Consider the following 26,836-nt stretch of genomic DNA (forward strand, 5'->3'; position numbering starts at 1 on the left):
AGGCAGGCTTTTGTTATTTAGAGGCACTTGCTGAGAGGCTCAGCCACAAGGTGGAACACAGGCAGGTGGACTTAGCCTTGGACAGCAGTGCCTTGGCACTAGCTGGGGGCTACAGAAAAAAGAGAGAGGCAGAGAATCCCCTGTAGAGAGACAGCAAGACTCCATCTTCTATGTGGCTCTGTAATCCTGAGAAACCGTGCTTAATATTATTGCAGAATACTTTTGGATGACACTGGAAAGATCACGTGACCGGGTGAGATGAGAAATTTCTGGATTTGGGCGAGTAACTTTGTTCATCTACAAAACAAGGGAAAGAAACCTCAACAAGATTCAGGAAACTCCAGGCTGGTAAGCCTGATTCAGTGTCCAGAAAAAGATACAAAAATTCTAAAATGGATCGTTAAGTAGCCACTTGTTGTTTGTTGCTTAGTCACTAAGTCGTGTCCGACTCTTTTGTGACCCTCTGGACTATGGCCCACCAGGCTCCTCTGTTCATGGGATGTCTCAGGCAAGAATAACTGGAGCAGGTTGCCATTTCCTTCTCCCAGGATCTTCCCAACCCAGGGATCGAACATGTGTCTCTTGCACTGGCAGGCTGATTCTTTATCACTGAACCACTAGGGAAGGCTGAAATTACGGCAAAGTTGTGTCTAACTCTGAGATTCTATGGACTGCAGCATGCTAGGTTTCCCTGTCTTTCACTATCTCCCAGAATTTGCTCAAATTCATGTTCACTGACTTGGGGATGCTATCTAATCATCACATCCTCTGCAGCGCCTTCTCCTCCTGCCCTTAATCTTTCCCACCATCAGGGTCTTTTCCAGTGAGTCAGCTCTTGGCATCAGGTGGCCAAAGCACTGGAGTTTTGGCTTCAGCATCAGTCCTTCTAATGACTATTCAGGGTTAATTTCCTTTAGGATGCACTGGTTGGATCTCCTTGCAGTCCAAGGCACTCTCAAGAGTCTTTACAGGCATCATAATTTAGAAGCATCAATTCAGCCTTCTTTATGGTCCAGTTCTCACATCCATACATGACTACTGGAAAAACCATAGCTTTGACGACCTAGACCTTTGTTGCCAAGCTAATGTTGCTGCTTTTTAATATGCTGTCTAGGTTTGTCATAGCTTTTCTTCCAAGGAGCTGTGCTGTGTTGTGCTTAGTTGCTCAGTCATGTTCGACTCTTTGCGACCCCATGGACTGTAGCTGGCTAGGCTCCTCTGTCCATTGGGATTCTCCAGGCAAAAATACTGGAGTGGGTTGCCATGCCCTCCTCCAGGGGTTCTTTCCATCCCAGGTCTCTTGCACTGCAGGCGGATTCTTTACCATCTAAGCCACCAGGGAGGTGTCTTTTAATTTCACGGCTGCAGTCACCATCTGCAGTGATTCTGGAGCCCAAGAAAATAAAATCTGTCACTGTTTCCACTTTTTCCCCATCCACTTGCCATGAAGTGATGGGACTGGATGCCATGATCTTAGTTTTTTGAATGCTGAGTTTCAAGCCAGCTTTTTCCATTTTCCTCTTTGACCCTCATTAAGAGGCTCTGTGGTTTCTCTTCACTTTCTGTCATTAGAGTGATATCATCTGCATATCTGAGGCTGTTGATACTTCTCCCAGCAATCTTGATTCCTGCTTGTGATTCATCCAGCCTAGCATTTCACATGATATACTCTGCATATAAATTAAAGAAGCAGAGTGACAATATACAGCCTTGACATACTTCTTCCCCAATTTTGAACCAGTTAGTTGTTCCATGTCTGGTTCTAACTGCTGCTTCTTGATCAGCATACACGTTTCTCAGGAGACAGGTAAGGTGGTCCAGTATTCCCATCTCCTGAAGAATTTTCCACAGTTTGTTGTGATCCACACAGTCAAAGACTTTGCATAGTCAGTGAAGCAGAAGTAGATGTTTTTCTGAAATTCCCTTGCTTTAGCTATGAAACACTGTATGCTGGCAATTTGATCTCTGGTTCCTCTGCTTTATCTAAACCCAGTTTGTACATCCGGAAATTCTTGGTTCGTATACTGCTGAAGTCTAGCTTGAAGGATTTTGAGCATAACCTTACTGGGGTGTGAAATGAACACAACTGTACAGTAGCTGGAACATTCTTTGGTGTTGTCCTTCTTTGGGACTGGAATGAAAACTGACCTTTTCCAGTCCTGTGGCCACTGCTGAGTTTTCCAAATTTGCTGGCATATTGAGTGCAGCACTTTCACAGCATCATCTTTTAGGATTTGAAACAGCTCAGCTGGAATTCCATCACCTCCACTAGCTTTGTTAGTAGTAAAGCTTCCTAAGGCCCACTTGACTTCACACTGCAGGATGTCTGGCTCTAGGTGAGCGATCACACCATCGTGGTTATCCCAGTCATGAAGATCTTTGTTGTATAGTTCTTCTACGTATTCTTGCTACCTTTTCTTCATCTCTTCTGCTTCTGTGAGGTCCTTGCTGTTTCTGTCCTTTACTGTGCCCATCCTTGCATGAAATATTCCCTTGATATCTCCAATTTTCTTGAATATATATCTAGTCTTTCCCATTCTATTGTGGGCTTATTTTTCTCAAGCTGTGTTCTTGGAAATGCTCCTTCTCAAAAAGGGTATTGAAAGATCAAATATGCTAAAAATGCTCATATATAGCGTGTTTTTTTCTGAGAGGGAGATGGGGTGAACCTTCATGTCCAGGCCCATCTGACTACAGGGCTCTTGTTTTGAGAAATATCCCATAAACACTCATGGGACACAGCTGGGACAATAATGCACTTGGCACTGGGTGTTGATTTCAGCTGATATTTGCCAAAAAGTCTTTCACTGTGACTTTGCAGACAGTCAAACACAACAGCTTACAAAATAGTCCAGTGTGTTCCTATGGATTAGTGACCATTAAGTAGGCATATCCTGGACACACCAACGGTTTAAACAACAAACTGTTAAAGATCCTGAAGCTCTTCCTAGCAAATCAGTTTTTCTTTGATAAGACAATGCAAAATTGGGCAAGAAATACATCCAATGACAAAAATCAACATTCAGGAAGAACTTGATAAGCTGACGTGATGAAGCACCATGATGGGAGCAACACAGCGGCCTCAGGACTGCAGTGACACAGATGGAAAGTTTTCCCCTTTCTCTGGAGGAAATAGTTTTTTTGCATATGGATACTCAGTTGCTGGGCATCATTCGTGTTGCTTTTTGTTTTCAGACCTTTTATTTTATATTGGAGTATAGCCAATTAACAATGTTGTGACAGTTTCAGGTGCACAGGAGAGCGACCCAGCCGTACAAATACAGGCTTCCAGTCTCCCTCAAACTCCAGAGGGAATTCTTTTATTACAATTGCTCTCCTTTGTACTTCTGCAATCCCCAGATCACTGCTTTGCTTTCCAAAGGGACTCCATAAATGAAAAGAGCCAGGATCAGACCTGCTTGTATGCATCTGAGCTGGTGGATCCTCTGGACAACGTCTTTAAATAACAAAAGGCCCCTCATTTGTGTGCAGACTGTAAGATTTTATCATCTCGAATGATAACACATCTGTATATAATTACTCAATGTCTAGGCCAACTGGTACCTTCCTCTTCCCTCTGTTCCTCCTTCTCTTCCTCCCTCCCCATGTTTAAAGAAACATCAAGCATGGAGGCACTCTACTAGACACTGGGGTACGTGTGCCTCATATGTGGGGGACTGTGTTGAGGTTCTGGTGCCATAATTCATGAGGAACCCTAAAACTATCTTGCTGAGGACAGTGATGGGGTTGCCAAAGTCTTCCTACGATGTGTGAAGGAACTGGAGTGTGCAGCCTGGGAAGGAAAGGCGTCTAGCAGAGGCCATCAGGGCTCGACCTTTGCTGGGTGGTCTTGGGAGGCCTGAGACTTGCTGAGGGAGCCCGAGAGGTCAGAACAAGCACACTGGAGGTGCGTGTGTGTGGGGAAACCTTAGCCCTCTGGACGGAAGGACTGTCCATCAGTCCCTTGGGTCTAGGAGTGAACAAGCTGCCTCAGAAGGTGGCGGTCTCCTTCCCAGCATGAGGCTCAGTCAGTCAGGGATGAACTGGAGTTTGAGCTGGGTGATAATCTCCAAGGAGTCTTTCAGCTGGCACACTCAGTGGGAGTCTCTAAAGCCACTTAAGATGCTCAGAGGAGGGAATTCCCTGGCGGTCCAGGGGTTAGGACTCTGCTTCTACTGTAGGAGACACAGGTTTAGTCCCTGTTTGGGGAACGCAGATCTCACAAGCCTTGCAGCATGGGGACCCACCACCACCACCCACGTCCAGAAAAAAAAAAGAGGGTGATCAGAGGACACAGAACAGCAGATGGTGCATCTCAAGACTCACCGTCAATGGTTGTTTGCTCACAGACAGGCTCACTCCATTCTCCAGCTTTGTTCCGATCAGGAAGAAACCCTCGAACTTGAACACAATAAGTTGTCTGTGACTCAAGATTTCGGAGGAACTCGAAGTCATACTGACCAGAAATTGAAAACTAGTAACAGAGACAAAAATCAGAACATGCCTCAGCAGTGAAGGGACATTTCCCACCGCCCCACCCCACCCCGCCACCTGCCACTTATTGGTTATAATCTTTACTTCAGGCTCAAAATAGGAGGATAAAGGAAGCAGATGCTCCTCCCACATCACCTCAGGTGACCCTGAGATCATTCTAAGTGGGGAGGAGGGGGAAGGGCAAGGACTGACCATGGTCCTGGCAAACTGCTTTCTTCCCTGAATTCCCTAGTTTAAATGATTTGCAAACCATCCCGCATTTTTTTTTAAAGATAAACCAGTTGTATGGGTTGAATTTTGTCCAAATTCTTACATTAAAATACTAACCCTAGTACTTTCAAAAGTGACTTGGTTAGACAGAAGGTCTTTTTAGATGTAATCACATAAATGAGGTTATTGGCATGGGCCCCAATCCAGTATGACTGGTGTCCTTAAATGAAGAGGACATTTAGACACAGGTGGGCACACAGAATGCCACATAAAGATGAAGGTGGGGATTGGGCTGATGCCTCTATATACTAAAGGATCCAAAATTGGCTAGCACCCACCAGAAGCTGGGTGGGAGGCCTGGAACAGATCTTCCTCTTGGTCCTTAGGAGGAACCAATCCTGCTGACACCTTGATCTTGGACTTCCAGCCTTTAGAACCTCAAGACGACACATTTCTGTCGCTTCATCCATCCAGTTTATGGTACTTTGTTACTGCAGCCCTGGCAAACGAACACACCAGCCAACTACAGTAAGACCCAATGTGATTTCTGGCCCTAGCTGCCTGGGGTTCTCCTCTGAATCACTTCTCCATTCACGCACCTGGGCTGTCCTCCTCGGGCGGCTCATCTCACCTCAAGGATATACACCATAGCCCGCCTCTGGTGAGGCCATCCCAGACTTATCTTAGTTTAATTTGAATATAAGTTATCGTAATTGATGACATGTTTCTGAATTTGAGAAACCAAAATAGTGTTGCAGGGAAGAACAAAATCTGACTCCACATCGGATCTGTTTCCTTTACTTTAACCTTTGCTTCCTATGAGGATACTATTTTGTTGTTCACTATGAGGATACTATTTGTTTTTGTTCACTACGAGCATACTATTTATACATAATGGCCTGCCTGGGGGTACCCTGCCCCTCTCCTTTACTATTAAACCAAAGTGTCTTTGTTCAGGATCCTGTCTACCTGTGAACAGCTGCCTATAGGAAGGAAGAAATGAACACATGCCCCCCCACCGCCACACCCCCAAGGTTGGCCATTCCAGGAGACACTTGCAAGATTAATAGCCTTTTTACTTCCTCACTTCCTCTCCCTCTCTATTCTATAAAAGAACCTGGCATCCAGAGCCTGATAAGAAGGTTATTTTTGACACATTAGTCTGCCATCTTCTCGGTTTTCTGGTTTTTCAAATAAACTCATGTTTCCTTGGCTCAATATCTTGTCTCTGATTTACTGGCTTGTTGTGTGGTGAGCGGAGTGAACATGGACTTGGTAACAATAGTTTCCAGCAAAATAAAGGGAATTAAAAGAGTACATACAGCTTGTATTTCCAGCATGGTTACAAATTCCTTATAAAAGGGCCTTATGAAAAATTTGCCATGTGAATAGGAGTTTCAACAGAAACTGAGCAGAGACTCTGTTTTTACTTTAGTAATTGTTTACTTTTCTTTGGGTGCTGGGCTTGCTGACAGCTTGTCTCTATTCTTTTGTTGTATGAGAAGCTGAGCTCACTGAAGGCAAGAACTGGATTTTACCAATTGAAAAATGAAGAGTATAGTATAACTTCTAATGATTAAAAACAGAAATAAAACCAAAAATCCCTGGCTTTCATTTCCAGAAACCCAATATCTTGAAAACCTTACAATGCATTTTTTTTTTTTCAAGGCTAAACTCAGAGGCTGACACGTCAGAAGCAGATAGGGAAGAAATGTGAAGTCCTTTTTCTTTTTTAACTTCTGGACAGCTTCTTTTTCTTTTTTTAAAGATTTATTTACTTTCTTGCTGTGATAGCCTTTGTTGCTGTGCTCAGGTGGTCTCTAGTTTCGGCAAGCTGAGGCTGCTCTTCGCTGAGGTGAACGGGCTTCTCATCGTGGTGGCTTCTCTTGTGGAGCACAGGCTCTAGGACACATGGGCTTCAGCAGTTGTGGCAAATGGGTTTAGTTGCTCCACGGCACGTGGGATCTTCCTGGACCAGGGATGGAACCCATGTCTCTTGCATTGTGAGGCCGATTCTTAACCACTGGACCACCAGGGAAGCCCCAACTTCTGGTTTTATCTCCCTGCTGTCTCCCACCAAGAAGAAAGAACTTCTAGAAGCTTTTAATGTTTTTAGCTCAGGGACCTGAACTGGTGGCACTCTCTCAGAGACACCTGCATTCTAAAAGGGAACCATTTAATCCTATTTCTTTCAGGCTGCTGTAAACAGAATGCCAAAGACTGGGTGGCTTATTGAGACACATTTCCTTCACACAGCTCTGGATACTGGGAAGTCCAAGATGAAAGCACCAGCAGATCTGACCTCTCAGGAGGGCCTGCTTCCTGGTTCATAACTGGGTTTTCTTGCTGAGTCCTCCCCAAGGGGTGGAAGGGGTGAGGGAGCTCTCTGGGGCCTCCTTTAAAAGGGTGCTAAGATCTACCTCCTAATACCATCACACTGGGGACTGGATTTCAACACGTGAATTTGCAGGAGGGTGAGGGTGGGGATGGGGTAAAGCGACACAAACACTGAGTTGATAGCATGATAAACTGGCAGAGGTAGCCCTGCAGGCACTAGTGAGAGACACACTTGGGGGAGCACGCAGCCTTTCCAATACTCTGTATGTTCACACCAAAGTCTTCCATACCCCAGGCAGAAGGAAGGGACGAATGTGTAACCAGATGCCAGCCCTGAGGGCATATTCTAGATAAGAAGCTAAAGATAGACTGGGTTTTGCACTTCATGCCTGGGGCAGGAGGCACTCAGGCCCTGGGTAACTGTGGAATCTGATTCTTAGGATGGGGAACACATGTACACCCATGGCTGATTCATGTCAATGTATGGCAAAAACCACTACACTACTGTAAAGTAATTAGTCTCCAATTAAAATTAAAAAAAAAAATCACAGTAGGCTGCTAGCTTCAGGAGTTATCTTTGTATCTCAGAGTTTAGCAGGGATCCCTGCGTTCGACAAGTGATCATAAAACTTATTGTTCTGTATTGCTTCCTAGGCACATGTAATCCCAGGGTCTTGACCATAAGCAAAATCATCTCTCCTGTGAAGAAGGCAGATATCCTGTATCACTTAACGAAGCATTTTAAAAAACTGAAGTGTAGTTTATACACAACATCTTAATGGTTTCAGGTGTACAACAGTGTGATCTGATATTTGTATATGTTATGAATTGATCACAACGGAGCCTTTTTTGGGGGAAATTAACTTGAGATTTTGGGGGACTACATTGTAAGTAGATACAAATTTAATTACATTATTCCTCAGACAATACAGGATTCCCGGGTAGTTCAGCTGGTAGAAAATCTGCCTGGAATTCAGGAGACCCCGGTTCGATTCCTGGCAAGGGTTGGGAAGATCCACTGGATAAAGGATAGGCTACCCACACCAGTATTCTTGGGCTTCCCTTGTGGCTCAGCTGGTAAAGAATCCACCTGCAATGCAGGAGACCTGGGTTTGATCCCTGGGTTGGGAAGATTCCCTGGAGAAGGGAAAGGCTACCCAATCCATTATTCTGGCCCAGAGAATTCCATGGACTGTATAGTCATGGGGTTGCTAAGTGCTGGACATGACTTCACTTCACTTCAGATAAGACACATGGGTGACCTGTTCTTGCCAAATACATGAGCATTAGTGATTTAATGTAGAGGAGATAACATATATGTAACGTAACTTACATAACATATATGTAAGTCAGTTTAGGCCCAGAAACGACATTTGGCTCAGAAGCACTAAAAGAATTAAAGGTGATCAAAGATGAATGAAAATAGCATTTTAACCTGTCTACACAAGGGGAAGGGACTCTCACATATTGACCCGTAACACATTGTTCAGGCAATGGGACACGTTTACCTTTCTTTTTACTTTTTTTCATTATGTCATTAAATTTCTCAACAATCCTGTGAAGTAAGTGATTGCTGCAGCTTAGATGCATCAGTCATGTCCAACTCTGTGCGACTCTATGGACTGCAGCCTGCCAGACTTCTCTGTCAACAGGATTATCCAGGCAAGGGTACTAAGAACGGATTGCCATGGCCTCCTCCAGGGGGGCTTCCTGACCCAGGGATCGAACCCAAGTCTCCTGCATTGCAGGCAGATTCTTTATTGCTGAGCCACCAGGGAAGCCCCAAAGTAGGTTATTATCCCCACTTTATTAATGAAATGGGTTATATGCCCATTTTGCAGACCTGAGAAGCTGAGGTCAAGAATGTGACCAGAGTCACACAGTGGCAGGGGCAACATGCCAGCAGGGTCTTTCCACTCCCAGCTCATGTTTTGAAAGGCATTGTTCCTGAAAGAGGAAGAAAGCAATGGGGAGAGGTGGGGTCAGTCCTATAAAAGGTGACGCCCACCATTCATCCAGGGCTGGGGCTGCCCTGACCATGGACTTGACTGTTCTGTGGTGTATGTGGGCCCTCATGCCATGAAACAGTAGTCATTCACTGGTCACCTGATTCTGGTGACCCCAAGTTCCCCCAGCCAGCTGCTGAGTCAGCTTGGCCTTCTCCAGCAATTTCCCTCTGGGGAGAGAAAGGCTTGTTCTCCTGCACCAGACCACCCAGGAAGTCTGCCCTTGAACCCCGGGAAGTGTGACCAGACACACCAGTCACCCCCAGAATGGGTAGCTTCTGGAGCTCAAAGGACCAGGCCTGAGAGCCTCTGGACCATAAGGTGCTGCCACCTGGCAGAGCTTTTCTCCATCATTATCACCTCCAGCCATGCTCCAGCTGAACAAAGGACAGGGAGTTGACAGCTGCAATGTGCGTGATTCACTGCACTTACCTTTTCATCAGAGCCATTTTTCCAATATTGCACATGATAAGTCCATGAGTTATAAATGTTCCTCATGGTCCACGGTTCAGGTTCATTCTCGATTCTTGGGGCAAAGAAACGCATATGTAAAGAATTAGCAAGTGCTTCTACTTGCATTCTGGGAGGTCCGATAGTGGCTGAGGATGAGAACAAAGCAAAATGACAATCAAAATTCACATGTTAAAAACATCAACATATCAACATTTACTTTTCTTAACTGGGCAGACCAACTGGGCTACTGAAATACTCTGTCCTTGATAAACCACTGTGGTGATGTTGACCGATGTGGCTAAGAACAGTTAGATTTTGTTTCTTAAAACAAACAAAAAAAAATCTTTTTACCTTTGCCTTTATTAATCAGGTTTGGTCCTTTTATATTTATTGTGATTTCTGATATATTTGCAATTACTCCAACTACATTACTTTGTGTTTTCTATAAAGACTGCTTTTTTTGTTTTTAATGGCTCATTCCTGTCCCCTCCTCCCTTTTATTTATTTATTTTTTTGGTTGGGTTGAGTTTTCTTTATTTCCAGTGCTGGGTTGGAAGCAAGAGATGGAATTTCTATTTTTAGTGTTTAACCTATATAATTAAACCACTTTCCAACAAATACATTTTCCAGCGAAGTCTGAAACTACTCCCCTCTCCCCAAAGCTCTTTTACTAGACATTCACATGATGGGCTCCTTCAACTCATTTGGGTCTCTGGCCAGTTGCTGCCACCTCAGAGAGAACTGTCTCACCATGCTATGTAAAGAGCAGCTCCCACCACTCCCTGTCCTGGCATCTTACTGTATTTTCTTTAGAGCCACGGTCACTGTCTGTCATAAAATATGTATCTGTCTATTTATCGTCTGTCTTCCCAACTGGAATGTACATTTCACCGGGGCAGGGGTTTTTGTCTTGTTCACCACTGTAGCTTTAACACACAGTAGGTGCTGTGGCCTCAGCACACAGTAGGTGCTGGCACACGGAAGGTGCTCAATAAGAACTGTGGAATGAATCATAAATGGCCCCTGGCAATCATGCTGTTTGAGTTATACCTGGTATTCTTGTCTGGCGACTGTTACATTTGGGGGACTGCGAATAGGCCTGGGTTAGCATTCTACCCTATTTCTACTCTGCTAGAAGCTGAAGACCAGATAAGAACATTCATCATGTTTTACCGAAGCAAGTATAAATAGGTTCCTGTGACATTTTGAAGCACTCTCCCATCATATAAACTTCAAGAGGCAAATATCGGATGCGGGGTTGTCATTGCTGAGAGCCCTGCCACAGAGGAAGCCTGGGTGTGGATTCCTGTGCTGCTTGCTCATCACCCCTGTGACCTTGGGACAAACCGCATATCTACTTATATTTGGCATCAGTTTCTAAAGAGAACTTCCATAAATGGGCCCTAGGATAGGATTTGGAACCAGTCAGGAACTGGTAAGTCTGCTCAGTGCAGGAGCAGAAACCTGTACTATGTTTTTTGCCTTAATGCTGATTCTGGCCTGTCTCTCCCACAAACTCCCTTAAGGTCACAGCCCTCCTAGTTACAGCCCCTTTGGTCCTCATCCAAGGCCATCCACTTGGTGGGCACTCAAAGAATTTCTGCCCATGGGCCAACCAAGGGGGAAATAATCAAGGCAGGGTGATGACATTACAATGAGATGAAAACGAAGGGGGCTTACTGTCATCCACAGGACAGAAGGTGATGTTTATCCAGTCTGAACTCTCATCAGCAAATTCAGCCCTGACTCTCAAGGTGTGGTCACCATACTTGGAAAGACTTGAGAAATCGCATTCCGTCGACAAAATACTTGTGCATCTATCCTGGAATTTCTTGTAACTACAAAATCAGAAAAAAAAAAATAATGAGAATTCTATTTGGGAAATTAAAACAGAAGGAGTCTTGTTCAGGCTTCAGAAGCAGGAACGAAGGCCCTTGACCTTGCTTCTGACCTGCTTGGACACTGCTTGGATTCCATGACTGCCCATAAGCACAGCTAGTCAGTTTAGTTCAGTCGCTCAGTCGTGTCCGACTGAGGACCTTGGAATTCTTGAGCTTCTGGTGAAAGTGAAAGTCACTCACTTGTGTCCGACTCTGCAACCTCGAGGACTATACAGTCCATGTTATTCTCCAGGCCAGAATACTGGAGTGGGTAGCCGTTCCTTTCTCCAGGGCATCTTCCCAACCCAGGGATCGAACCCAGGTCTCCTGCATGGCCGGCGGATTCTTTTCCAGCTGAGCCACCAGGGAGCTCCTGGAGGTCTGGCCAATCACTCCCGGTGGCTGGGAGCCTCAGTCTCAGTCTCTCTGAGGTTGTCATTGCATATGTGCATTTTCTAAACTCTGCTCCATGGGACCGTAATGATCCTTGACGTATCATCAAGACTTTCAAAAATAATCCATCCCATGGTCAAACAATCTGGGGCAAAAACAAGGTGAAACATGAATAGATGTCTCTTCTCAACAGAATTTCTCAGAGCACGTGTCTTTCCAAAAAGGGGTTGCTGCTGCTGCTAAGTCGCTTCAGTCGTGTCCGACTCTGTGTGATCCCATAGACAGCAGCCCACCAGGCTGCCCTGTCCCTGGGATTCTCCAGGCAGGAACACTGGAGTGGGTTGCCATTTCCTTCTCCAATGCATGAAAGTGAAAAGTGAAAGTGAAGTCACTCAGTCGTGTCTGACTCTCAGCAACCCCATGGATTGTATCCTACCAGGCTCCTCTGTCCATGGGATTTTCCAGGCAAGAGTACTGGAGTGGGTTGCCACTGCCTTCTCCAAAAAGGGGTTGAGTATTCAACATATTTGACCGAGAAAGCGTCCCTTTTTGATTATGTATCTCTGAAAGTTGTGGGGCATAGTTTGTGAAATGCTGATATACACACATTAGCCAAAATAGGTATATAACAACGATTTCAAATAATGCCCTATATGCGACTATGGCTCAATCATGATGGAAAAATTATTAAAAAAAAAACCTCACTGACCTCAGATCTCCAGGCCAACACCCAGAGGGAGGGTGGCAGAAACATGGTGTGGAAGGAAAGGGATGTAACTTAACCTCATAATAGCCTCAGGAACTATAATCAGTGCCACCTGATGTAAGGAAATCCAGGATCTTGTCTTGCAAAAAGTAAGAATTTTGTCTGATTGGCACCTTCCCGTCTTGGTGCCAAAACAATCTAGCTGCTCTCAGAGGTGACAGTGAAGGTGATAAAAATAACAACAACCAACATTTGTCAAGCATGCAGGTGTCCAACAGTGTGCTATTTCAACAGTATTACCTCACTGAATTTTCACAGGAGGGCAGAAATGACATCACACTTATTCTACAGACAAGGCACAGGGGTGGGAAGTCTAGAAACTCGCTCATGGAACTCAGGTCTGCTTGACTTCAGAGTGCTACCTGCACACTCCACCCGACTCTTAGGAGGCAGAGATAGTTGGGCTTACAGTCTGCTTTTTTTACTGTCTGTTCACTACATAGGCCACAAACACTTTTTCAATCAATGAACTTTTTATAGCTGCTTAACATCCCATCATTGGGAAAATCCAGGGGTCATTCCTTGAAGGGGCTTTTCCCACATGTGGCCATTTCTTCCATACATTTAAACTAATGCATCAATTGAGTGGAACACAGTCTTTCAACAGTTATTTTGCAGCGACTTCCCTTTCATTAGGTTATTTTTTAATAGTATCTACACATATTTTTCTTTCCATTAAGTAGTTAATATGATCTGTTCCCTGTATTTACACCTGGTTGTTTTAGATGTTTCCATATTAAAATCACCAGTACAGTCTCTGAAGCCCCACCCTTGGCCACCCCTATGCAATGCACACAGACAATGAGAGCTTGTGCTGTGTGACCACTCAGGCTGAATTCTAATCAAATGTTTTCTAGAGCCATAGAAGGGTAAACACATTTTTCAGGGTCAAATTTCTTCCACACCCAGCGTATGTTTTGTTTTCCCCAGCAGAGGCCCGGCTTGGTCTGCACCTCTATGCTCAGGAGACTGGAATCCAGGTTTCACTCTGAGCTATTGGCAGCTCTCATCTAAAAGACAAACATCTAAAACCAAACACTTCTACTCCGATGGCAAAGAAACAAAGAACAGAACAATAAGAAATACACTACAGGGAGAGAGAGAGACAGAGAGGAAAGTTAATTTTCCACAACAAAACCCCCAGTGCTATCAAGACAGAGCGGAGAAAACACAGAGATGAAACTAACCAATCAAAGCTAGAAAATACACAGCAGGAGAAAAAAATGAAGTCTCCGGCCGACCCGTCTTAGGTCCTTGGGGAGACTGACAGGACTGGAACATGGACTGAGATGCCAGGACAGCATCACAGGTGAGCCTGCCAAACCTCGGTGCTGTGCTGCAGCGATGCAAACGGTCACCCTTGCTCTCATGAAGCACACCGTGACATATCGAGGGGCGGAAGGCATTACGGAGCACAGAGACACTATCAGCTCAGGCAGTTCAGTTCAGTCGCTCAGTCGTGTCCGACTCCTTGCAACCCCATGAATCGCAGGACACCAGGCCTCCCTGTCCATCACCAACTCCCGGAGTTCACTCAGACTCACGTCCATCGAGTCAGTGATGCCATCCAGCCATCTCATCCTCGGTCGTCCCCTTCTCCTCCTGCCCCCAATCCCTCCCAGCATCAGAGTCTTTTCCAATGAGTCAACTCTTCACATGAGGTGGCCAAAGTACTGGAGTTTCAGCTTTAGCATCATTCCTTCCAAAGAAATCCCAGGACTGATCTCCTTTAGGATGGACTGGTTGGATCTCCTTGCAGTCCAAGGGACTCTCAACAGTCTTCTCTAACACCACAGTTCAAAAGCATCAATTCTTCGGCGCTCAGCTTTCTTCACAGTCCAACTCTCACATCCATACATGACCACTGGAAAAACCATAGCCTTGACTAGACGGACCTTTGTTGGCAAAGTAATGTCTCTGCTAGAGACACTATGGCAGACCTTAAAAACTGGTGAATGTGGATATAGGCTATTTGGAAGTTTTCTGCATTACACTTGATATTTTGAAATGATTTGTTACTTGCGAATTATTTTGAACTAAAAAGTTAAAAAAAAAGTGTAAACAAAGGTGATCTTATTTATCTTTCTCCTTCTTCTCTGACTCAGCAAGCTCTGGATATGGTGGTAAAACAAGGAGTGTAGGATCAAAGCCCCTGAGACTCGCATCTCTCCCGGCTCACAGAGGGTGTGTCTGCACCCCCTCCCGGCTCACTGAGGGCAAGTATCTGCCTTTGTCCGTTTCTGAACCACACGGGAAGCAGGTGTGCAGCTCACTGCCCTTTGCCCTCCTGTTGCTGTTTTGCACCCGACACAGAGATGCGTCACCTGTAGCCCAGCTTGTGACATATGGTGGCAGGCCCAGCACAAGGAGAAACTGACAGGAAGGGCAGGTCCTGGGAGCTTGGTGCATCACTGAGGTCATACTCACCCTTCCTTCTTAAGCCTCTGCTGTCTTCAGAGGAGACAGCTTTCAACAGTCAGCAGCTCTCTTACAATTCAGTTTCGGGACACAACTCAGAGTAGCTGAGCACCCACTATGCAAATGATCTGTACCCCCCAGCACTGAGGTATGCAGTTTATAACCTAGGCGGGTGGGTGGTAAGCTAGCAAGGGGCTTCCTGCCTGCTTCGCATACCTCGGTTTTCTTGGATAGCTCCCACTTACAAACTGTTGACTTCGAGCAATATTACTCTGAGCCTCCCTGGTGGCTCAGACGATAAAGAATCTGCCTACAGTGTAGGTGACCTGGGTTCAATCTCTGGGTCAGGAAGATCCACTGGAGAAGGGAATGGTTACTCACTCCAGTATTCTTGCCTGGAGAATTCCATGGACAGAGGAGCCTGGTGGGCTACAGTCCACGGAGTGGCATAGAGTCGTTCTCGACTAAGCAACTAACACTCTCATTTTCAGCAATACTACTCTAATAACTGGAAGATGGTCTCATCATTGGCATTTTTCTCTTTAAAAAACATCAACAGTGACAAGCCTGATAAGTTCACATTGCAGCAAGCTGCCTTGGTGGCTGATGACACCCACGATCTATAGGCTAAAATGTCTGTCACACCATGAACCATCACAAGAAACAGGAGAAAGGATTTTACTGTCTGTTTTCAGGGAACAGAGCTTTCACAAGAATTCTGGGACAGAATGAAAAAGGCCAGAGGAAATGCTCTCCCTGGGTTGTTACGGTCACTTGGGTGACAGCAGTCAGGCTCTCTCCTTGGTCCAGCCCAGTGACCAGCCCTGCCAAGTGCCCTCCTGCCAAGAGTGGCCCAGACTTGCCTTTGGTACTGAGCTGTGAACGTCAGATTCCCCTTGGGAAAAGCAGGTGACTCCCATCGTAGAATATTCTTGAAATTAACTGAATTCATTCTGACATTTTCAGGAGGTGGGATCATTCCTAATGCTGTAAACATAAAGGGAAAAAAGTTGGCAACTCTCTTTCTCAAAATAGTTGTCCAAGAAAATAACCATGTCCAATACTCAGGTCATGTACTCTGTGGCTCAAAGTCTTCACATGGGCTTGTGGGAGAGGGAGACAAGCATTAGTGGTGCTAAGGAGTCTGGACTGTATTTGAAGAGAAGAAATTGCTAAGGGGAGAAGGACAGCAATAGAGACGTGGGGATGGATGAGGGTGACCTGGCATTTGGGTGGTGGTAGAAAGGTGTGAGGGCTTTCCAAGTGGCTCAGCAGTAAGGAATCTGCCTGCCAACGTAGGAAATGTGGGTTTGATCCCTGGGTCGAGAAGATCCCCTGGAGAAAGAAATGGCAATTCACTCCTGCATTCTTGCCTGGGAAATCCCATGGACAGAAGGAGCCTGGTGGGCTACAGTCCATGGGGTCGTCAGAGAGCAGGCCATGACTGAGTGACTGAAACAACAACAGAAAGGTGTAACGGGGTAGATTTAAAATCTATTTCCAGATGTATAAACTTTAGACTTCCTGATACGCTCGGTGTGAAGTAGATGTTAATATCCACTCCCTGCTTAAGCACCTTATGCTCTGACTGGGGCTGGGGGTGGAAATCAAACAACACTAAATATTCACTGGAAGGACTGTTGCTGAAGCTGAAGTTCCAATACTTTGGCCACCTGATGCGAAGAACTGACTCATTGGAAAAGACCATGATGCTGGGAAAGATTGAAGACAGGAGGAGAAGGGGATGACAGAGGATGAGATGGTTGGATGGCATCACTGACTCAATGGACATGAGTTTGAGCAAACTCCAGGAGACAGCAAAGGAAAGAGAAGCCTGGCCTGCTGCAGTCCATGGGGTCGCAAAGAGTCAGACACAACTGAACAAAAACAACAATTTTAGGATTTGCATTAGGTTTGAGATACTGAAGGATACATAAGTAGGAATGCCAGAGACAGCTGGATGAATAAGCCAGCTGTAGGCACAGAGGGTAGATTTGAGCTAGAGATAGAAATAGTTGTTAAACTTTTTAACAGAAAATGCCAAACATACACAGAAGTACAGAGAAGAGTATAATAACTGCCACCAGACCATCACCCAACTAGCCAACAGACAGAAATTTGAAAGTCATGAGTCCATGTTGTCCAGTCGCTAAGTTGTGTCCAACTCTTCTGCAACCCCATGGACTGTAGCCCACGAGGCTCCTTCTAATCATGGGATTTCCCAGGAAAGATTACTGGAGTGGGTTGCCATTTACTACTCCAGGGGATCTTCCCTGACCAGGGATCGAACCTACATCTCCTGCATAGGTAAGATAGATTCTTTACCACCAAGCTACCGGGGAAGCCCAGTGCTAGGTGTTAGCCCCTCCACAGTGTTAGACTCCTTGGGACCCCGTGGACTGCAGGTGGCCAGGCTCCTTTGTCCCTGGAATTCTCCAGGTAAGAATACTGGAGTGGGTTGCAATTTCATTCTCCAGGGGATCTTCCCCACCCAGGGACTGAACCTGGATCTCCTGCATTACAGGCAGATTCTTTACCATCTGAGCCACCAGAGAAGCCCAGAGCTGGTATTTAATGCCAGAGTTCTGCTGGCAGCCCCCAGAGGGGTAGTGTAGGAGAAGGAGAGAGCAGAGCTGGGTATAAACTTGGCTGATAGAGGTGGAGAATCCCAGGGACAAACAGCCTGATATAGGCGGGAGGGAAACCGGAGAATGAGAGATCCATCAGAAAGGAAGGAGGGATCCATAGTGTTATTTGAACCTGGGGAGACAGTTTAGAGGACTGCCCTGTAGCCCAAGTGGTAAAGAACCTGCCTGCGATGCAGGAGACCAGGGTTCAATCCCTGGGTCGGGAAGATCCCCTGGAGGAGGGAATGGCAACCCACTCCAGTATTCTTGCCTGGAGAATCCCATGGACCTCTAGAGAAGCCTGGCGGGCCCCAGTTCATGGGGTCGCAAAGAGTCGGACACGACTGAGTGACTAACACGCACACGCACACGCACACGCACACAGACACACACACACACACACACACACACAAGCCTGGCAGGCCCCAGTTCATGGGGTCGCAAAGAGTCGGACACGACTGAGTGACTAACACACACACACACACACACACACACGCACACGCACACGCACACACACACACACACACACACACAGAGGCAGTTTGGAGCAGGACAGGAAAGGTTTCACTGGATTTAGAACTCAGAAGCCCTAGAGCTGTAGGGGTTGAGGGGCAGAATTCAGACCTTGGCGTGCTGGGCCTAATGGCCCGCCCAGGAACTTAAGTCACTTTGCGCCTCTGGGGGTGCGCTGGGGGAGGGCGGGGGGGTCGCCTTTGGGGGTCAACGCTGCCCGGCGTCGTAGCCACGCCTCCCGCTTCCCGAGCGCGCTTCCTCCAGTCGGGACGCAGCGCCACAGGCATCAGGGTCCCAGCGCGGGCAGCCCCGGCGGTCGAGCCGACGCCCCGGAGGCTACCCAGCGTCCCCTCCCCGCAAACCCCTCACCTGACATCAGGAGGCAGCCGCCCAGCCAGCTCCGCAGGCTGCGCGCCATAGTCGCGCCGGGAGCCCGGGAGGGCCCTCAAGGGGGCAGCCCCGCAGACAGCCGCCGGGCACCGGGGCACACCCCCCAACCTCTTACGCCGGGGTCGCACGTACGCGCGCCCGCCTGCCAGCTCCGAGGCTGCTTCCGGGAACCGGGGGCGGGGCGGGGCGGTGCAGGGCCCGCCCCCGTCTGGGCCCCGCCCCTCGCACCCTGCTCCAGGGGCCGCTGTCACCCGCTTGACTGTGGCAGAAACAGAGGTGAAAGGGGACTTCTCGCCTGCGGGTGAGTGGAAAACACCGTTAGTAAAACAGGGTGCGAAACTGTACATGCAGTGTCCCCGATTACATTAGACGCATGCTTTGAAAGGAGCCCTCAAGTTGAATGAATACACTCCAGATAGTAAAGAATCTGCCTGCAACGCAGGAGACCCGGGTTTGCTTCCTGGGTCAGGAAGATCCCCTTGGCGAAGGGCATGGCCACCCACCCATGGAAAGAGAATTCCGTGGACAGAGGAGCCTGGGGGGCTGCAGTACGTAGGGTCTCAAAAGAGTCGGACACGACTGATAGACTAATACGGAGCCAACCCAGAGTTGATATCTGGATGGCGGGATTAAGGGTGGTGATGGTTTTTCTTCAGGTCAGTTCAGTTCCGTCGCTCAGTCGTGTCCGACTCTTTGCGACCCCATGAATCGCAGCACGCCGGGCCTCCCTGTCCATCACCATCTCCCGGAGTTCACTCAGACTCACGTTCATCGAGTCCGTGATGCCATCCAGCCATCTCATCCTCTGTCGTCCCCTTCTCCTCCTGCCCCCAATTCCTCCCAACATCAGAGTCTTTTCCAGTGAGTCAGCTCTTCGCATGAGGTGGCCAAAGTACTGGAGTTTCAGCTTTAGCATCACTATACAAGTTTTCTCCAGTGAACAGTTGTGGCCTCTATGATCGCCTCTCCCCCGCAAATAAACTGATTTTAAAGCACTCCGTTAGCAAATCTAGCTTGAGAGGATCTTCTTTACCATAACTCCCCTCTCCCCCCAGGGATAAGCGGCAACAGAGAACCAAGTTATTTACTGACCGGAATCGTTTCTCTCACAAGACTGCTGACAAAGGCTTAATTTCCTCCTTTTCAATGCATTATTTAACAGCAGGGTGATGTTGGAAAACCCAGAGCAGGGTAAGTACTAGGTGATGTAAGACACTGGCTGACTTCTGTGGCTAGAACATTCCACAGGAACACAAGCTCAGGGAGGCAGAAGGTCCCTTTGGCTCCCAGAGGCCACGAAGTAGTTAGAGGGAGGTTTGTGTAACCCAGAGATGCCAGGAGAACTACCCATCTGCTGCATATATCTCCTGTCTAACAAGAAACAAATATGGAGACATTTCCAAGTTCATATTAAAAAGTATGTTCTATTTTTTACCAACCACTGTACAAAATTATATCTTAAAATATGACACAGACCCTGTCCCTCTCCCTTATGCAAATGTGTCTCTATTGGTCACCTGTCTGGCACCAGAGTTATTGTGTGTGTGTGTATGTCTTCCTCACTCAGATTGAGGAGGGCTGGACCAGGGGCTGAGAGTTGAATTCTCAAGAGTGTAGGCGACACAATATCATCTAGGGGTGCCCCAGACTTGGTTGGGGCTTCCTTTTTTCCAGTCCCAACCCAGAGCATGTGCTTCTGTTTCCTCGTGCGTGTCCTTGCTTTCTAACTGCCCGCCCTCCCTTCTGTTTTTCTGTGGCTTTTCTGGTCTTCCCTCAAGCCTGTGGGGGAAAAAAAAAACCACTGCTGACTGCTCCTGCTATGAACCCTGCTGAATGTCTTCCTTTTCTCTCCCTACTCCACACTGACCCGATTTAATAATTTCCCAGAAATCTTACAGGGCCCCGGAACATTGCCTGAAAACCACAGGGAACTTTGTTCTTTACTCTGGGAAACATGATGCAGAATCATTAGACATCCATGAGAGGAAAGGGAACAGGCAGGGCATTTTCCCATCAGGGCAAATTGCCTTGAACAGGTTAACAATGCACTGAATAATAGCAGAATACTCTGTTTCCCACCTCCCCTCCCCCCAGAGTGAGAATTTGCATAGATGATGTCACCAGTCTCCTACTCCTCCCCAGGGAGAATACTCGGAGACCCCCAAAGGAGCAAGTGCAGGTGCTGGGGGTGGGGGGTGAGGCCCGGAGGCAGTGTGTGTCCAAGTTAATTAAAATTTTTCAGATTCACCTGTCTTACTATATACCCATCCCCCATGTCAACATCTGACTCGGAAGTGTCACTTTTATCAGAAAGAGCATCTTGGGGCCTCAGGCACTCCATAGAGGGGTCGGTGAAGGGCAGCTGGGTCCCTTCTTCACTGGCCACCAAAAGGCTTGATTCTGTCTCGTTGAGGTCCTCCAGCACGGCTGTGTCTTCTGGACGAGATGGGGACATTAGAGTGACTTCCGAGTCCTTGTCGTCCTCAAGGGCTCTCACGCACACAGAGTTCAGATTCACGTTGAAGACAATTCTGCCCTCAGACCCCTCCGTGGAGTCACTGTCCTCCTCGGAAGTGGGGTCCTGCCACAGAGTCCCTCTCATCTGGTAGCCCCCACTTGTGCCTTCCGACTGCCAGGGGCCGGGCCCTGGTGCCACGCGGGTCTCGGCGTCCCTCTTGGGCTCAGGCAGGTACGGCTCCTCAGCACTGGGGTCGCTGCAGTCCTCCAAGCTGCAGTCTTCCAAGCTGGCTGAAGTGGTGGAAGCTGGACACAGCCTGCCCGTTAGTCCGTGCTTGGTGTAACCGCCTGAATTTACGCGGGGAGCTGCTTCGTTTTCAATGTCACTTTCATCGTCATAATTATAATTCCACTCTTTCTTCTTCCTGGTGATGTGAATGACTTCCACGGTAGCCATTTTTTCCAATGGAGGCAGCTCAGGAAACACCCAGACTGACAGTTTATAAAAATTCTTTAAAAAAAAAAAAAAAAAAGAGAATGATCAGTCCTGAGTGTTTGTTCTCTCTCTTTTGGACATCATAAAACTTAATAGAGTTAACTAACTGCATAGAGATGGGAAAGGTGGTCATGAAGACGATGACAGTAAGTACAAAAACAGCAGACAGTTACACAGGATTTACTGTTTGTGGAGTACTGCTTTTAGTAAACTACACATTATAATTCATTTCATCCTCACGACTTCTCTATGAAGTAGGCTTACTAGTCTTGCTCCACTTTACAATGCAGAGAGGTTAAGAAACTTGCCCGAGTTTCAGGGAACACTCACTGGTGGAGGCTGGGTTTCAAACTAGGAGGCTGCCTTCAGTAGAGACTGGCCCACTCCTTCCCACTGCTGTCCCCTTGCTGCTTCTTGCTTGTTAGGGGAATCTATCCATCGATAGTTTTGATAGATGGATAGATTCCAACTGGATAGATTTCACCTCCGGATTGCTGACATTCTTATGGGTGTCAGGGAACTGTGAGTAAGGAGAGATTCTAGGGAGCTGATCCCACTGGGGTCAGAGCTCCCTGGACTGGAGGACCTTAGAGATGCAGGTGACCCCTAAAGGGTCAGAGCTGAGAAGGAACAGAGAGACTGGAGGTTGCTCTAACCCAGCACCTCCCGGATACAACAGGTGAGGTGGCCTAAGGAGACCGGCTACAGTGGGGTCATGGTGAGGAGGGTGGTCTCGAGCTTCCCTTTGCAGACCGTGAATCATCATTAGCATCCTTCTCCTTTTTGTTGTCTTGCTCAGGCTGCCCAATGTGACAAGCCTACTTTTCGTGGACTCTATTCAGATGCAGCCTTAGGATGAACCATTCTATTGGGTTGTTTTGTCATTTTTCTTATTTATTTATAGGGGCTGTTTGTATAACCTTGGGCTTCCCAGGGGGCCCTAGTAGTAAAGAACCTGCCTGCCAGTGCCGGAGACAGAAGAGATGCGGGTTCGATCCCTGGGTTGGGAAGATGCCCTGGAGGAGGAAATGGTAACCTGCTCCAGTATTCTTGCCAGGAAAATTCCATGGACAGAGGAGCCTGGCAGGCTATAGTCCGTGGGGCCACAAAGAGTTGGACACGACTGAGTGACTGAGCACTTATATAACCTAGATGCTAATTATTTGTTGATTGTTTATGCTGCATGGACTTTCCCCTAGTCTGTGGTTTAACGTTTTACTCTTGTTATGATGACATTTAATGGAAAGAGAATTTCCATCTTAATTTAAGAAGGTATATCAATTTTCTTTCTCCATGGTTTCTGCTGAATCTTCCTTACCTTTAAGTATGATTCCTATATGCCCTTCTAAAACTTTTAATAGTTTTGCTGTTCATATTACAGTCTTTAATATGCCTGAAATTGATGCTTGTGTATGGTGTGAGGTAGGAATCTGATTTCATTTTTCCCCACATGGGTAGCATTTACTGACCTCAATCCTTTCCCCATAGCAATTCCTACAAAACCCTAAGCCTAACCTTGTTTCCACATATGTGAGTCTGTCTTTGGGCTCCCCATTTGACTAGATCTTTGTTAATGCCTTTCAACAAGGTTTGATAATTTTCTCCACAATGGGCTTGTGACATTTTCTGTTAGATTTCTTCCTTAAGTACTTTAAAAAATATTTTTTATTACTATTGTAATGATGTTTTAAAAACTGTATGATTTCACTTAAATTGCATGATTCCATTGAACTGTATGATTCTAATTTCAAAACCAGGTAAAACTAATCTACACTGTTAGAGTGTAGAGAGCGGTTATCCTGGGCATGGGCAGTGACTGAGAGGTGGAAGAGAGACTTCTGGAGGGGGTTGGTCATGTTTTCTTTCTTGATCTGGATGTGACTTATGTGGGTATGTTGAGTTTGTGAAAACTCAGTTTTTTGCTACGACTTGTGCACTCAATTTCTTGGATGTTGAAAAGCAACTTATAGAAAAACATATTTATTTTTAAGTGACTGTTGCTAGGGTATAAAAAGCAGCGTTTTTATGTTGATTACTTTGTGTGTAATAAACTTATTAGTCTAAATAAGTGGCTAATGTGGCTCAGCTTATTAGTCCTAATACTTCATCTCTAGATTCTGAATTTCTTACTTAGCCAGTCATATCATTTAATAATAATCATTGTCTCTACCCCCCATTTTTCAGACTTTAACCTCCATAAGGGCATCTTTTTTGTTTGTTTTATTCACATCTAGATCCCCAGCACCCAGCACCTGTGGATATGCAGTAAATATACAACACTTATTTGTTAAATGCAAAAGAGGAGGCGTAGGAGGAGGAAAAGAAGAGAAGGGGGAAGGCGGTGTGGGGAGAGGAGGAGAAAAGAAAAGACAGTTTAAAATTTTTAACTTCTGTTCTTCTTTAGACATACATACACAAGCATACTAGACCTACGGTGTTCTGTTTTACTATTCCTAGAGTTTGTACTTAAACACAGAGCAACACTTTTTACTGGAGAAATAGCAGACAGACACAAGGTAACAATGCTTGCTTTCGTTACTTGGAGATAACATAATAACTGGTATAAATATAACTGGCATATAATTTGGGCTCATTTTAAGGACAGGAAAAACCCAGGAGACCTGGGAGAAGGGTTAGTAATGAGTTTAGGTAATTCAGGCAGAAAGTCATCCAGGACATGATGGGTATAGTGCTAGAGGGTTTTATATCTCAAGGCTGCATGAGAAACATCAGTTGGAACGGGATTTATCTAAGAGCTCAAAGCGAAAGCTATACATGGCCAACGGAAGAGTTGGAGTGGAGGCTGAGAGTAAGCCTGCAACTGAACACTAACATAAAAAACTCAAAAAGATATACTGTTAAAGCTACAAAAGATTAAGTTATACTGATAGATTAAAAAAAAAACACGACAGGGATCACAGTATGGATAAAATCCAACACAGAGCCATTTACTTCTCATAAGCCACAGCCAAATGCCACCTAGGTTCAAATACTAATTCTAATTAAAAACTCCACAAGCACCCCTCCTCCCAAACAGTCCATCCCCCAACTCAACCTCAACACACAAGAACAAGGAAAAGAAGAGAATAGCAGTCATAACAAAGAATGAAATAATGCCATTTGCAAAGACTTGGATGGACCTAGAGACTATCATATTAAGAGGAGAAAGACATATTAAGTCAGAGAAAAGAAAAATATCATATACTATCACTTATTTGTGGAATCTGAAAAAAAAATGATACAAATGAACTTAGAGAATCCTGATGGGCTACAGTCCGTGGGGTCGCAAAGAGTCAGACATGACTGAGCGACTAACACTTTCACTTTACTTTTTCATTACTATATAAAAGTAGGTAAAAAATAAGGACTTATTGTATAGCACAGGGAACTATATTCAATATCTTGTAATAAGCTATAATGGAAAAGAATCTGAAAAAGAAATTATATATATTCTTTTTCAAATTCTTTAATATATATATTATTAAACTGAATCAGTTTCTGAATGCTTGAACACAGCATTGCAAATAAACTATACTTCAATTAAAAACATTTAAAGAAACAAAAGAATTAAAAAAAGACTATACTTTTACCACCTGTGGAGAGATATTTATTTGTGGCTATTTAAAAAATTAGAAGGTGAATGAGTTAAAACATAGAATATCTTCTAATGTAGAAGGAAATATCTGAATATCTTCTAATGTAGAAGGAAAGCGACAGGATAGGGAAAATGAAAAATGATGGACAAAGTGGTTGAATCAAAACATGTGAGGAGGTTTTAGAAATATGTAAAATCAATACCTAGACTTGGTTGAGTGCCAAAGATTCTGAGCAGGAAGAATATGCCTCATGAAACACAGAGAAAACACAAGACAAAGTGGCTGGTTCCACTTATGAATAACACAAATAAGAGACCCCTGGGGGACCATTATACTATGATAATGAATAAAAGTAGAGAAAAAAGATTAATCAATGTTGGCAAAGCTTTGGAGAAAGGTGTACACCGTGATGTTGACACTAGCATTATAAATTAGTTCTTTATATTTTCATATAAGATATATTCACTTTGTGTATATATTCCACATAAGTAATCCAAACTAAAAAGACAACCTGTATTAAAATGTTCATTGTGTTACTCCTAGTGGCCAAAGAAATGAAAGGAAAAGAAATAATGAAAAGGAAATCAATCCAAATGTCCAACAGCTGAGAAATGATTAAGGAAAAAGCAGACATTAATAACAATGGAACACTGTGACGATGGAAAATCGTATGTGGACAAAGTATGAAAAGAAAGTGGAAAATGCAGTATATACGTTTATAGGAATGGTAAAGAACCCAGAGTGGTACAACACCTGATGTTTTGAGAAAATGGGGTTTCTTCTATGAAGATATTTAAGTGTATAAAAATTCTTAAGTCAAAATGAAAAATAAAGGTAGAAATGAAAAAAAAAATACATACCAAAGCTTCGGGGAAATCATTTCTTAAGCATATATAACCAATCCGTTTCAGTACCATTACAGTGCTTACGCAGACAGCAGTTAATAAAAACAGAATAATTATTCCTCCTATTGTAGCAGGTTCTGATGACTCTGTCGATGAAAAATTAAATGGCTTTATTTAAAAGTAAATCCAGTGAACAGTCACAGTTGGGAACAATGTATATTAATCTGGTGGTGGAAGGGTTTATTATGGGGGCAAAAGTTGGAAAAACTACTGTTAAATATCAAAGAATGGAAAGTAATCCAAGTATACATTTTAAAAAAATGTTAAAATTCAGTTTCTAGAAGTAAAATTTCTTCCAGTTGATAATTATGCTCTATGACTGCATTGTCCAATAATGTGGCGGTTTAGCCACATGTGACCATTTAAATGTAAATTATCAAAAAAAAAAAAACCAAACTTGTTTCTGAGTCATACTAGCCAGGTCTCCAGAAGGAGTTGCAAAAGGGAGTTTGTCTGAAGATGACAACTGGGTCACTTGGAAGCTGGACTCTGGCCATGCCAGAACCCAAACTGGGGTGTGGTAGATCTTGTTTTGTCCAGTTATGAGTTCTCCTCCAGCTTCTTGTCAAAATGACTTTTCGAAAATTTCAATTTTCTGAATGTAAACAGCTTTTTCCTGTAAGTCCAACTAGGCTGAGAAGAAATCAATACTTATAGAATTAAGGCTGTCTTTAATATCCAGAAAAGCGTTTGTGAATATTAATCCAATAACCACAGCCTCAAGCAAAACAATACAAGAGAAAAACAACTAAAGACGGCTCATATCTTTCTAATGTCTTTTAAAAGGTTAAAGAATGGACAGAAAGAAACTCGGTGAAGATCTGAGCCCTTAGACGGCGGAAGACTCATGAACCCCTTTCGTTCCCATCAAGAATGAATGGGCCATCATCAAGAA

The 26,836-nt window shown here is 45.2% G+C and overlaps 2 protein-coding genes across 6 annotated transcripts in view; both read right to left on the bottom strand.

The window, feature by feature from the left end:
• The window catches only part of IL10RB (interleukin 10 receptor subunit beta), a 30,688-nt gene extending 12,056 nt beyond the window's left edge, over positions 1-18,632 (bottom strand). For 2 of the 3 annotated variants that reach the window (XM_068984182.1, XM_068984180.1), the window contains exons 1-5: positions 18,467-18,632; positions 15,821-15,944; positions 11,181-11,338; positions 9,480-9,646; positions 4,327-4,474 (exon numbers count right to left, since the gene is read on the bottom strand). In XM_068984182.1, the coding sequence (XP_068840283.1) occupies positions 4,327-4,474; positions 9,480-9,646; positions 11,181-11,338; positions 15,821-15,944; positions 18,467-18,515 (646 nt within the window). In that variant the 5' untranslated portion in view covers positions 18,516-18,632. Of the gene's footprint in view, positions 1-18; positions 298-4,326; positions 4,475-9,479; positions 9,647-11,180; positions 11,339-15,820; positions 15,945-18,466 lie in introns of those variants that run through there. The other variant, XM_068984181.1, reaches the window with a different exon arrangement.
• A 1,309-nt stretch (positions 18,633-19,941) lies between these two features.
• Positions 19,942-26,836, bottom strand: part of IFNAR2 (interferon alpha and beta receptor subunit 2) — a 35,381-nt gene continuing 28,486 nt past the window's right edge. For all 3 annotated transcript variants that reach the window (XM_068984179.1, XM_068984178.1, XM_068984176.1), the window contains 2 exons: positions 25,897-26,027; positions 19,942-21,455 (listed from right to left, as the gene is read on the bottom strand). In XM_068984179.1, the coding sequence (XP_068840280.1) occupies positions 20,712-21,455; positions 25,897-26,027 (875 nt within the window). In that variant the 3' untranslated portion in view covers positions 19,942-20,711. The remainder of the gene's footprint in view (positions 21,456-25,896; positions 26,028-26,836) is intronic.

Source organism: Capricornis sumatraensis, chromosome 1 (assembly GCF_032405125.1).
Source record: "Capricornis sumatraensis isolate serow.1 chromosome 1, serow.2, whole genome shotgun sequence".
Taxonomy (NCBI): domain Eukaryota; kingdom Metazoa; phylum Chordata; class Mammalia; order Artiodactyla; family Bovidae; genus Capricornis; species Capricornis sumatraensis.